General features: G+C 57.6%; 5 protein-coding genes across 5 annotated transcripts; 4 read left to right on the forward strand and 1 right to left on the reverse strand.

The window, feature by feature from the left end:
- Positions 1-563: 563 nt before the first annotated feature.
- VTJ04DRAFT_8057 (uncharacterized protein) lies at positions 564-1,006 on the forward strand (the record flags this gene model as incomplete). The annotated part of the gene is made up of 2 exons (XM_069366452.1): positions 564-744; positions 810-1,006. 2 exons carry the CDS (start codon positions 564-566, stop codon positions 1,004-1,006), a joined length of 378 nt encoding a protein of 125 aa, XP_069217385.1.
- Positions 1,007-1,622: 616 nt separating this feature from the next.
- On the forward strand, positions 1,623-3,607 carry VTJ04DRAFT_8058 (uncharacterized protein; the record flags this gene model as incomplete). The annotated part of the gene is made up of 3 exons (XM_069366453.1): positions 1,623-1,809; positions 1,877-2,914; positions 2,997-3,607. 3 exons carry the CDS (start codon positions 1,623-1,625, stop codon positions 3,605-3,607), a joined length of 1,836 nt encoding a protein of 611 aa, XP_069217386.1.
- Positions 3,608-5,129: 1,522 nt separating this feature from the next.
- On the forward strand, positions 5,130-5,684 carry VTJ04DRAFT_8059 (uncharacterized protein; the record flags this gene model as incomplete). Its single annotated transcript, XM_069366454.1, has 2 exons — positions 5,130-5,165; positions 5,283-5,684. The coding sequence occupies 2 exons, from the start codon at positions 5,130-5,132 to the stop codon at positions 5,682-5,684; spliced, it is 438 nt and encodes a 145-aa protein (XP_069217387.1).
- Positions 5,685-6,226: 542 nt separating this feature from the next.
- On the forward strand, positions 6,227-8,578 carry VTJ04DRAFT_8060 (uncharacterized protein; the record flags this gene model as incomplete). Its single annotated transcript, XM_069366456.1, has 1 exon — positions 6,227-8,578. The coding sequence occupies one exon, from the start codon at positions 6,227-6,229 to the stop codon at positions 8,576-8,578; it is 2,352 nt and encodes a 783-aa protein (XP_069217388.1).
- A 413-nt stretch (positions 8,579-8,991) lies between these two features.
- Positions 8,992-11,462, reverse strand: VTJ04DRAFT_8061 (uncharacterized protein; the record flags this gene model as incomplete). Its single annotated transcript, XM_069366457.1, has 2 exons — positions 8,992-11,256; positions 11,313-11,462. The coding sequence occupies 2 exons, from the start codon at positions 11,460-11,462 to the stop codon at positions 8,992-8,994; spliced, it is 2,415 nt and encodes an 804-aa protein (XP_069217389.1).
- Between the last annotated feature and the right edge of the window lie 364 nt (positions 11,463-11,826).

An 11,826-nucleotide genomic window follows, 5' to 3' on the forward strand; every position in this document is an offset into this window, starting at 1 on the left:
CGGTGTGAGGTGGAGTGGCCCTCCGCGAGCCAGCTTCACAACCGGCAGGTACGTTGATAGTGAGAGTGTTCAACGGAATTGGGGTCATGACCATGAAGTACAAGTCTTGGAGGATTCTTCTCTCTCAAGTTCTTCATAACATCCTTTCATTCTCCATCTTCACCAGCTCAAACCTTCCCAAGAGGTTGTCGCTGAATGTGGTGTTGCTTCCAGACTTTTGCATTCCATCTCTCAGACCAAACTTCCATTCCACCCGCAGGTGACACATCGAAAACCACAAACCACACCTAGGTATTCCGCCTGCCCACGCCTGACAGCCCAGGGCAGGCGTCAATTGCCAAAGAAAACCACATCCCGCCGCGAGACCCCCACGCAGACACGCAGCGACGGACATGAATGCTCTTCGCTCTCTGGTCGCAGTGGTATAAAGACGTCTGGTCATCCCATTTTCGCTTCATCCTTGTCTTTCCTCACTCCTGTCCTCCTCATCTTATTCGGGTCTTGAACCATCTTATCACCATGTCCCCATTCTCGGCCCCGCCAGAACACCACCTCGCATCTCCATGCTGATGGAACAAAACGAGGCGGTCAACGGCGGTCAACAACAGCTGTCAACTGTCTGCCAGCAGCCATGTGAGCGGCCGTCAGACCAGCGGGCAGTCCAGTCCCGGCCCGCCCTTTTTTTTGTTTTTGCCTTATCGCTGGCCCTCGATCATCCTTGCGCACCGAGATCCTCGGGGAGCCGTTCCAATGCATTCCGACCTTCCACACACAGAGGTTATTTTTGAGGATGCATCCTTTCTTATCAGACCTCCGGCGATTACCACGGTCGCAGATGCACAATTACCTAGCCCATGCCATGCGCCGCCTGCGAGATGGAACGGACGGACGGACGAACGACCCGGTCGACGAAAAAGAAGCCGACCGAAGTCGGTCCCCCCCAGATTCTATCTACGTGTATGCTTGCTGCGCATGCTCCGAGGGTGGGAAAGGGCGCAAGATTTGAAGAAGAAAGAGCAGCAGCAGCAGCATCGGCGGTGGCGGCTGTCAGCGGCTTCCCATGGGTCCTAGTCCCCCCCTCGTGCTGTCACCGATTCGCAAATTCGACTTTCTGTTAGCTAACAAGCTTGAATATTTGTGTGTTCCGCGTGACTGACTTCCTTGTTTTCCCATCATCCTTCGATGCGCTGGCTGCTCTACCTCGTGTTTCCAACGTCCGTTGCCGGATCTCCTGTGTCGGTACCGCCGTGTCTTGACTAATATAAGCAATCCCATCTGATCAAAGAAAAAGCCGGGTCTGGACGCTGAACTTCTAAGTGAGAGAGTCGGTCGCCGAATCCGCCGCCCCAAGGTGGTTGACTCGAGGAATCGAACTCCAACACCAAAAAGCCCACAACTTCCATTGCAACAAAGAATTGTCCAATCGCTCTCTGACTCGGCAGGTTTCTTGATACTCACAACAACGTATATACCTCCGTTCCTTGCGGCGATTTCACTTGTCTCTCAGTGTCGGATTGACCACTATTTTTTGTCTCAACACCAACCCACACACTCACTCACCACCTCATATCAATTGCTCGCACCGATTCCTCCAATTCCGGCAACTCATCACAATCATCAAAATGGGAGGAACGCTGATCCCGGGCCTGACGCCCGACACTTGCTACCCGGAGTCGCGGGTTCTCATCATCATGACCGGCGGCACCATTTGCATGCAGCCCTCCGAGGACGGCCTCGTGCCCATGAACGGCTTCCTCGAGAAGGCCATGGCGCCGCGCCCCTCCTTCAACGACAGATCAGCACCAGAAGGTATGTACATACCTCACCAACTATCACCACATATGGCCTACAACCGACTAACAATCCCTCCCAAAAGTCAAACTCCACGCCTACAAAAACGGCGTCAAGCTGACGCTCGACAGCCTGCGGACGCCTCCGAGCGCCTACTCGCGGCACATCCGCTACGGCATCCTCGAGTTCAGCCCGCTGCTCGACTCGAGCTCCATCTCGTCGACGGGCTGGACCGAGATCGCAATGACCATCCAGGAAAACTACCACTACTTTGACGGCTTCGTGGTGCTTCACGGCACCGACTCGCTCGCCTACACCGCGTCGGCGCTGTCCTTCATGATGTCCGACCTCGGCAAACCCGTCATCCTGACCGGCTCGCAGGCCTCCATCTTCGCCCTGCAGTCCGACGCCGTCGACAACCTCCTCGGCTCGCTCATCATCGCCGGCACCTTCGTCATCCCCGAGGTCTGCCTCTTCTTCCACCACACCCTCTTCCGCGGCAACCGCACCACCAAAGTGTCCGCGTCGAGCTTCGAGGCCTTCGCCTCGCCCAACTGCGCGCCCCTCGCCAAGGTCACGTCCTTGGGAGTCGAGGTCAACTGGGGCCTGGTCCGCCGCCCGACCCGCATCGCCTCCTTCCGCGTCACGCCCTACCTAGACACCGCCCACGTCGCGTGCCTACGCATCTTCCCCGGGATCAAGCCCGAGATGGTCGACAGCGTGCTTAGGGTGCCGAACCTGCGGGGCTTGATCCTCGAGACGTTCGGCATGGGCAACGCGCCCGGCGGCGTCGACGGGAGCTTGACCAAGGTGATCCGCGAGGCGGTGCAGCGCGGGGTGGTGGTGGTGAATGTCAGCCAGTGCACCAACGGGTTTGTGTCGCCGCTGTATGCGCCCGGGACGGCGCTGGGACGGGCGGGGGTGGTGTTTGGGCATGATTTGACGACGGAGGCGGCGCTGACGAAGTTGTCGTATTTGTTAGCGTTGCCGGGGTTGTCGTACCAGGAAATTGCGACGCGCATGGCGCATTCTTTGAGGGGGGAGATGACCGAGATGACGCTGCCTTCGTTTGTCCACCCGGCCGGGAGCGTTGATTCGGCGGTGGATAGGTTGACAGCTGCCGGTATGTTGCTTCACTTCCCCTCCCATCACACCTATCAGGTACCTATCTGTCAGCAAACACTAACACAAGGGCATCTTTCCAGAAACCGCCTTCACTGCGCTCGGCTACGCCATCCGGAACGGCGACCTCGCCAGCGTGCGCTCCATCCTCGAAGGCGACGAGTACAACCACCGCCTGCTCAAACGCTCCGACTACGCAGGCAACACGGCCGTGCACCTCGCCGCCGTGGGGCCGGACCCCCGCATCTTGCGCGAGCTGCTCGAGCGCGGCGCCAGCGTGCACGCCCGCAACCTCGCCGACCACACCCCGCTGTACCTGGCCGAGAAGGCGGGCCGGACGGAATGCGTCGCCCTGCTTAAGGAGGCGGGCGCCCATCTGTGGTTGGATTATGATTTGAAGCGGGAGGGGAGCCGGATGCCGAGCCCGGGCGGGTCGGGGACGAACTCGCCGCCTGGAGAGGAGGGGGCGAGGGGGAGGAATGGAGGGGTGGAGGTGAGGGTGAGTATGGCTGGGAATGGCAATGAGAAAAATGGGGTTGTTGTGCCGATCAATGAGGGGAATAATGGGGTTGTTGTTTTGGGTGGTGATGGTGGTGCTGTTGGTGATGCTGTGGGTGGTGAGGAGGGACAAAATCAGGCCAAGGCGTCGCAAAAGTTGGGTACGGGCGAGGAGGATGGCAAAGTTATTGGTTAAGAAAGGTGCTGCATTTGGGTCGATGTAGAAACAAAAGTGGGAGTATATGGCGTTGGCTGTAGAAGGGACATTTCGCTCAATGTACGGAGTAGGGACCGAGGTAGATACGAGATGGAATACAGCTGCAGAGGCTTGCGCGTCGAACCGAAGGCGGCCATTCTGTTGGCTTTCTGGGATACTGTGAAATACGCATCCAAGTCAATGCGGCCCGGACCAGAAATGCCGCATCAACCAAGTCAGAGACCATGATGCCTGTCAAGGAGACCTATCTACCTACCTAGGTGCCTAAGGTAGTTTGTTTTGATGCCAGTTGTCTGGGTATTGGATATCAGTAGCTGCGGAAGGGGGCAGGTCGTGCTGCTGGCTGCAAGCTGTTGGCCATGCTGATGCCCGGCCTGCAGACACCGAGACAAATGTCGTGGCGCCATGGAAAGGCAAGGGACATGGAAAATATCCGAGAGGTTGCAGCCTCCTGACATGGCTCAAGAGGATGGTCCGGAAGGAGGCCGGTTCCGGAGGACCGTACATGCATGCCACAGAGACATGGAAGCCCTGTACCTTCTGCGTCTTGCCGGTGTAAGGTGACTTGAGAACGGGCCGGGAGCAAGTTGAAGAGCAACTGGGCATGCAGACCCCATACTTGGTCGTGACCGTTGGAAGTTGTGTTCTGAAGCGGCAGCATATGGAATATCAAAGTTGGAGTCGTGTTTCCGTGTGACACAACCTGGAAGATACCTCTGGGTTTAGCTCGGCTGATGAGTCCTGCGGTGTGCGCAACGATCTGCATAGAAGCAACTGCGACCGCTTTTCGAGGCCACCAACCGAAACACGCCTTTTGTTCCTGCATTGTAGGTCTTTGCCGATGCACATAGTTGATGCAGCAAGAGCCTCGTATCCTCGATCTTTGATAAGGTACCAGGCAGGAGCCGGACGGAACTGGAAGCTGTGTGGGAGGATGGAAGGTACTCTTGTCACACGATTTCTTCTTTGGTGTGTTGAAGTCGAGGCCTGCCTGAGGTGCTTCCATCTTTCGGGTTGATGCCTTGAGATTCCAGGTTGAAGTTGTTCCACTGAGATGAAAAGAGAAATCCATGGATATACCTCCCTTCTGATCTAGACCTCCTACGTGCGACCGAGGTGGCCAACAACCACATATCCGTTTCACAATCTGCTACAGCAGCACAAGCTTCCTCCTCGATTGGCCGCCGGTCCCCTCAATACCTTCAACGCCTCCTTCACAGTGTGTGTGTGTGAGCACATGCTTTATGCTGTCCCGTCTTAACATGGAGACGCACCTTAGTGATTGAATTCTACCTCGCCATATGGGACTGCACCCGACCCTGGGTCTGAGACTCCCGCACCTCTGCGCCAGTTCCATCGGATGAGACAACACATGGACACCGCTCAGGTGCCCCCCACGTCCAACTCGATTGCGGCCTGACCCGACAGAATGGTAACCTTCTCCCTGCCACATACAACCTAAAACTATTTCGGTGTACCGGCAAGATAATTAGGACAAGCAATGGCTGACAGGCTGACTCCCCACAAAATAGTCCACGTGTGTTCCTGTTTCTCGGGAACACATCCTGAGTCAAGGCCGGACAAGAGGATGACGCATGGCTTTGGTGGCGACATCACCGCCTGGAGCGGCCGGCATCCAGTTACAAACTGACAGGCTGACCATGAGAGCGGCCGATCCAAGCCCCTTCTCGCGGCGAGCACGGCCTCGATTTCAGGCCTCCGGGTGACCAAGCCTCACAATCATGGCCACCCTCAGTGTCAGCACGGCAAGTTCCAGGACGCTGACGGGACGGCGAAGGTGGCATCGAAAACCCTCCTTCCTCTAAGCCCCGCCTCAGCTGAGTTCGGCCGTGGCTTCGGAGGCCTTACCTCCCCACCCGGGGCCGTTCTTCGGCCCCACCCAACGCCGGCGCCGCCGCATATGTGTTTCCACCAGGCACACGCGTCTGGAAGACCACCGCCGTGTGCTGACGATCGTGTCATCGTTTCATTGTTTGTTTGTGTCCAACAGGCCGGGTCCAAGGGCATCGACACGCCGCGACGGCTGGCAGCCTGAGAAAAACATGGCTACCCAACGAGACCTACACCCTGAACCACCAAAGAGCCAAGGGGAGCACCGTTTTTCACCGAGCACACCAATGCCGGCTCGCAATGTAGCAGATGCACAGGACATGTGCAGTCGGGATTTTTTTCTGGGGGGCTACAGCAGTTCGTACTCTGTCACCAGATATACAAAAGCTTGGGATACCAAGACCCTGCTGGCTTGTATTCTGCACCATGCCGCTTCTTGTTCGACAGTCGAGTTACGCCGCTTCATGTGTGCCACCGAGTATCACGGAGCACATGCCTAGCTGCCTTGATACTCCGTCTTGCTATCCCATCTCCGCCGCTCCACCTTCCTCACGAACAGCCACCAGTGTCTAAGTTTGACTCATTCATCTTCGGCACACGGCCCGCAGGCTGAACCGGGCGTCCTCCCGGAGTCCTTGGTGCGCACTTACAGGCAAGCTGCTGTCTGCTATAAATCAGTCAACTCCCCAGCTCCAGGCCTTGTCCCTCTCTGCCTCTTCCCAAAGGACTGGCCTCATCGAGTCGGCAATGATTAACCTTCGGAGCTTTTTCCGCACCGAGGTGCCACCAGTCGTGGCCAACACCAGCCATGTTGGCAACGGACTCCCCAACAATGCTCTCCCCGAAGAGCTCCTCGAGAGCCTGACACCACTCCTCGGCTTCGGCCTCCAGCTCAACCCGCTCATGAAGCTGTTCATGGTCTTCAACAACCTCTTTGGTAGCCGCTTCGGCCTCGACCCGACCTACGTCCTCACCCTAATGGGCTTGTTCTGGGCTGCCAGGAAGCTCTGGGAACAGTTGTCGATGACCTTCTACCACCTAGCCTACAAATACTTTATGTGCAGCGTCCAAATTCACGAAAAGGACGACATCCACTACCACCTTGTCAAGTGGCTTTCCACCCAGCCCCAAATGGTCAACTCGCGCTCCCTCATCGCCGAAACCTTCTTCAACAGCGCCTGGGAGGAGGAACTCGACGAGTCCGAGCTGAACTGCTTCCGCGTCAATGCCGATGGGTCGAATGTCTCCCTCAACTTCTCAAACAGGGAAGCCAAAGTACCGCCGCGCTTCACCCCGGCCGTGGGATCCCACAGGTTCTGGTTCCGCGGGCGCTACTTCACCCTGGACCGTATGAGGCACGCGGAGATGGATCCTAACGCCGCTTTCACGAGTAAGCTGGTCAAGGAGAGCGACATCATGAAGATATACTGCTTCGGTCGCTCCCCTGAGCCTATCAAGCAGTTCCTGCAGCACATCAAAGAGCAATACTACCAGGATCACCGGGCAAAGACCATTATCCGACGCCCGGCAAACCAGTCCATGCGCCGGTACTCATGGGGGAGCTGGGAGAAGGTTGCCCACCGCCCGGTCCGGCCCATGAGGACCGTCGTGCTAGATGACGAGGAAAAGATTCGCGTGCTGACGGATATGAACGAGTACCTGCATCCGGCGACTCCGCGGTGGTATGCGACCCGCGGTATTCCGTTGAGGAGGGGGTATCTGTTCCATGGTCCGCCGGGGACGGGAAAGACGTCGCTGTCATTTGCCCTGGCGGGGGTGTTTGGGTTGGATATCTATGTGATTTCCTTGCTGGATCCGACTTTGACAGAAGAGGACCTGCTGTCTTTGTTCAACAACCTCCCGCGCCGATGTATTGTGCTGCTGGAGGATATCGATTCGGCAGGGTTGAAGAGACCGGAAGAGCCGCCGGAACCTAAAGCCGCGAAATCGGACTCGTCTTCGTCGTCGTCCGAGTCTGAGTCCTCTGATGATGAGAAGGAAGAGTCCGACAAGACCCCTAAGTCTGACGACAATAGCAACAAGAACAGCACCAAACACTCACGCAAAAAGTCCCGCTCTCACAAGAAATCCAAGAAGCATCCCCAACCTTCCATCCTCCGCCGGCCTGCCACCCCGTCCAGCATCAGCACCACCAGCTCTCGCCGCCCCGGCACTGGCGGCGACGCCGAAAAGAAAGGCATCTCCCTCTCGGGCCTGCTCAACGCCATCGACGGTGTCGCCTCGCACGAGGGTCGCATCCTCATCATGACGACAAACAAGCCTGAGTCGCTTGACGAAGCTCTCATCAGGCCGGGGAGGGTCGATGTGCAAGTGCGATTTACCAACGCCACGCAGAAGCAGGCGAGGGAGCTGTTTGTGAGGATGTATGAGGTGGACGAGGCGCAGCCGAGAAAACCGCGGGCTGGTGGCAGTCCAGTGAAGAGGTTGACGGAGACGCCGAAGAAGCCGCTGCCTGAGAAGCCGCTGCCGGAGAAGACGGGGGTGGGATTGCCTAGTCCGCCGCTCACCCCGGCTTCGCTGGTGGAGGAGGGTCAGAGGGTTTCCTCGGCGTCGGCGAGGGTGAGAGGGACGCCAGGGGACGGGGATATGACGGATGTTTCTGGGGCTACCGAGGTGGAGGAGTGGGATGGGGATGACGAGCGAGGTGCTTGTCGAGAGGAGGAGGAAGAGGACGATGAGGATACTCCGAAAAAGAAGCCCGTCGCCCAAGACAACAACAACAACGACGAGCTTGAGAGACGGACACCAACCCCCTCCCCACGGCCTCGCAAACCTAGCCCTCTCACCCTCCCCAATCACAACCAACAACAACCTGGCCTTGGAACAGAAAGCCCAGGACAGGAAGAAACACAGGGGCAAGGAGGCCCCGAACCCCCGCTAACTCCCACAGAGCTCTCGGCCCTGGCAAGCTCCTTCGCCTCGCTTATCCCCGACGGCATCTTCTCGCCCGCCGAGCTTCAAGGGTTCTTGCTCAAGAGGAAAAAGAGTCCCCGCCGCGCGGTGAGGGAGGCCAAGGCTTGGGTCGAGGGGATGATGGTGTTGAAGAAGGGGGGTAAGAAGGTGGTTGGGGTCCATTAGCCTTTTTACTTTGCCTTTATTTGGTTGGTGGTTGATCTAGTGAGGGCGGAGGTGAAATGATGGTTGAAAGAAAGATTGAGATGGAAGGATGGAGATGGCAAAACAAAGGTGATAAGGAAAAGGTATTTGATGCGCTGATAGGTTCCAGGTTGCTGGAGATGAGAGGGAAAGGCATGACGTCTGGGAAATTGTGTTGAGAGATTGGATGGGATCTGGAGCTTGAAAACTGGGAGTGATAGATATGTGGAGGGTAATGAAGAAAAATTTGGAGGAAAGATAAACGGTAGACTGAGACCTAATCAACCATGTTTCATTATGACTTCGTCCTGGTTTCATGTGACAGACTACTATGCCGGTCTGGCAACTCCAAGTCTCTTATATCCCTACCTCCTCTCATCTATGGACTACGATCACTACTCATCCTGATAAACACCACTACCATCCTGCTCCACATCATCATCATACCCATCTCCTTCGTCTCCCCACGACTCGGGAGATCCCTCGCCGCCCTCCACGTCGCCGTCATCGAAATCTTCTTCCTCTTCGTCTTCAAAGTCCCCTTCTTCTTCACCATCTTGACCGTCTTCATCGACATAGCCAACCTCTTCTTCTTCGTCGCCGTCGTCATCGTCATCATATTCTCCTGGTTCGTCCTCACCATCTTGGACGAAGCGGGTACGTTTCGTGACTGGACTCGAGTCGTAGGCTTCTTCTTCCTCCTCCTCTTCCGCCTCTTCCTCTTCAACATCCTCTTCCTCCTCCTCCTGCTCCTCTTCTTCTTCGTCCTCCTCACTCCCCTCCTCATCCATATCCTCCAAAATCTCCTCAAACGATCGGCTTTCCGCCTGCTCTTCCTCTTCCTCCTCATCTACTACCTCCTTTGACTCACCACCCATCTCACCACCGCCATCACCCCCCTCCTTCATCGTCACACCCGCCTCCGTCGTCGGCCCAGCACCGCCCGGCTCCCCTTCTCCCTCCCCCACGGTCGCCGCACCCATCTTCTCCTGCCCCGCCGCTGACCCTTGCGCCAACCTCTTCATCATCCTCGCCGCCTCGCGACTTTCCGCCTCTTTCAGCGGGATCCGCACGCGGAAGTGCGTCCTCCTCCTCCTCCCCACGCCTTCTGCTGCCATCTCGCGGTTCGACACCTTCGCCCCCGGGCGGGGGCGGGACGCTTTGAACCCGCGCAGCACCTCGCACTCCGCCGGGGTGAGGTGGAGGTCGGGCAGGCTGATGCCGATGCTTGTTCCGTTTCCGTTTCCGCCGTTTCCGTCGCCACTGGCTCCAGTGAGGTCGGTTTGCTCCAACGCCTGGAGGGCCGGGCGGAAGTCTTCGTCCGTCAGGGTGCGGTTGAAGCGGATGGCGACCATCTTGCACTTCATGATGGCTTTGGCCACGGACCACAGCACGCGCGGGTACCAGCCGCTGGATTCGACGTCGCATTCCTCCCGGACGGGCGCGGTCGCAAAGAGGTTGGCCAGCAGCGGGTCCGTGATGTCGCAGACCTGCCAGACTTTCCCGTCGGTGCTGAAGGCCTCGCCGTCGAAAATGTGCGTGCGCAGCATCTGCATCTGCGTGTCGTCGTTCCCCGCTGCGCCTGCGGTGGCGGCGCCGAGGTCGCGCCAGGCCTTGCCAAAGTTGGAGACGCCGATTTCCTTGCGGCGCTGCGACTGCCAGGAGCGCCCGACGGTGCCGATGCGTGTTTTGTGGAGTTTGAAGATGAGGGTTTGGTAGATGCGGTATTTGGGGTCGGAGCGGGGGTCGACGCCGTACTTGACGAGCGCGTCGCGCCAGGGCCCGCCTTTGAACTGGTAGCCGGCGTATTGCAGGCAGTGGCGGACGAGGCCGCCGTTCTTGGGGAGCTCGGCGAATTTGGCGCCGAGGCGGTTCCACATGCTGCGGCGCGTCCAGATGGGCCGCTCGTCCATGGCCAGGCGCATCTCGGTGATGATGGCGGCGACTTGCGGGTCGGACATGTCGGGCGGGCGGCGCGGCGCCGAGGGAACGGGGTATTCGTCGTGCGCGATGAAGTAGCCGGCGGCGGTGAGGCGGGAGGTGATGTTGACGACGCGCTCCCATTCTTGGTCCTCCGACATGGACCCCGGGGCGGGCGGGCTTATCTCTTTGGTGTGCGGGTTTTGAGAGTAGTTGTAGGGGAAGGGCAGGCTGATGGGAGTGAAATAGGGAGGGGGGATGAGGTCGATGTCTTTGCCCGTCTCGATGCCCGGTTCCAGGGTGAACTCTTTGAGTTTTTTGACGTCGCCGGGGAGGACGTTTTGGACAAACTTTTGCATGAACTTGGACTCGCCCAGGGAGTACTGGAAATCAGTGAGGCCGCGGTAGCGATGGGTGCTATTGACGACGCCGATGGGCTCGACGGTGTACTTGCCGATGTTGTCCTGGAGCTTGCGACGGATGACGCGCGGAGTGTCGAGGCGGTCCCGGGACTTCACTTCGGGATTGACGACGGAGCCTGGGGATTCGGCAGGCTCAATCTCCCCTTCCCAGGGACCGTCCGAGCCGCGCTTGCGCTTCCGCCCCGTGCGCTTGGGAACGGTGACTTTGAGGACGACATTGTGGGTTAAGGCGTTGTGAGAGGTCAAGGGCCTGGCGGTTGGGTTGTCGTAACGCAGATACAGGGGCACCGAGATCTGGGGGCTAGCCGAGTCGAGGATCTAAGAGGCGCTGTTAGTTGGTTGGGATGCATCATGATGAGATCTGAGTTTCTCACACTCTGGAGAGCGCTGTTCTGGCCAAAAGTCTTGATGGCCTTGTCGAGGTTTTTGATGATCATGGGGTGCTCGACGGCTCCAAGGCGCCGTGACGGAATGGTGTACCGTGGAGCGGCATCACCCTCGTTGGGTGTATCCTCAGAGGCCATGGGGTTTTTGATGTAATGCCTTTCTCAGAGTTGATGTGTAAGTGGATGGAATTGAAATGAAAGAAGAGAAAAAAAAGAAGCGAGGACTCGGCAATACAGAGTAGTTGAAAATTCTTATTAGTCCGAGTCTGAATGGGTGAATGGAAATCCCATTCTGCGAGCTGGCCAAGTCACAATTGTTCGATTACTCTTTTTATCATTGTATGGACAATGCCATCACTCATGAAATTTGGTTTTTGAGTGAGTGTTGTTGGATGGCCGGGCAGGTGTAGGTGAGAGCCCGAGGTGAGAGGTCGGAAGTGTAATCAATACGGTAATGATACGGTAGGATTCCGTATCCGGTAAGCTCCTTGCCTCCCTGATG

The sequence above is a fragment of the Mycothermus thermophilus genome (genome assembly GCF_041956435.1).
Source record: "Mycothermus thermophilus strain CBS 625.91 unplaced genomic scaffold VTJ04scaffold_5, whole genome shotgun sequence".
Taxonomy (NCBI): Eukaryota; Fungi; Ascomycota; class Sordariomycetes; order Sordariales; family Chaetomiaceae; genus Mycothermus; species Mycothermus thermophilus.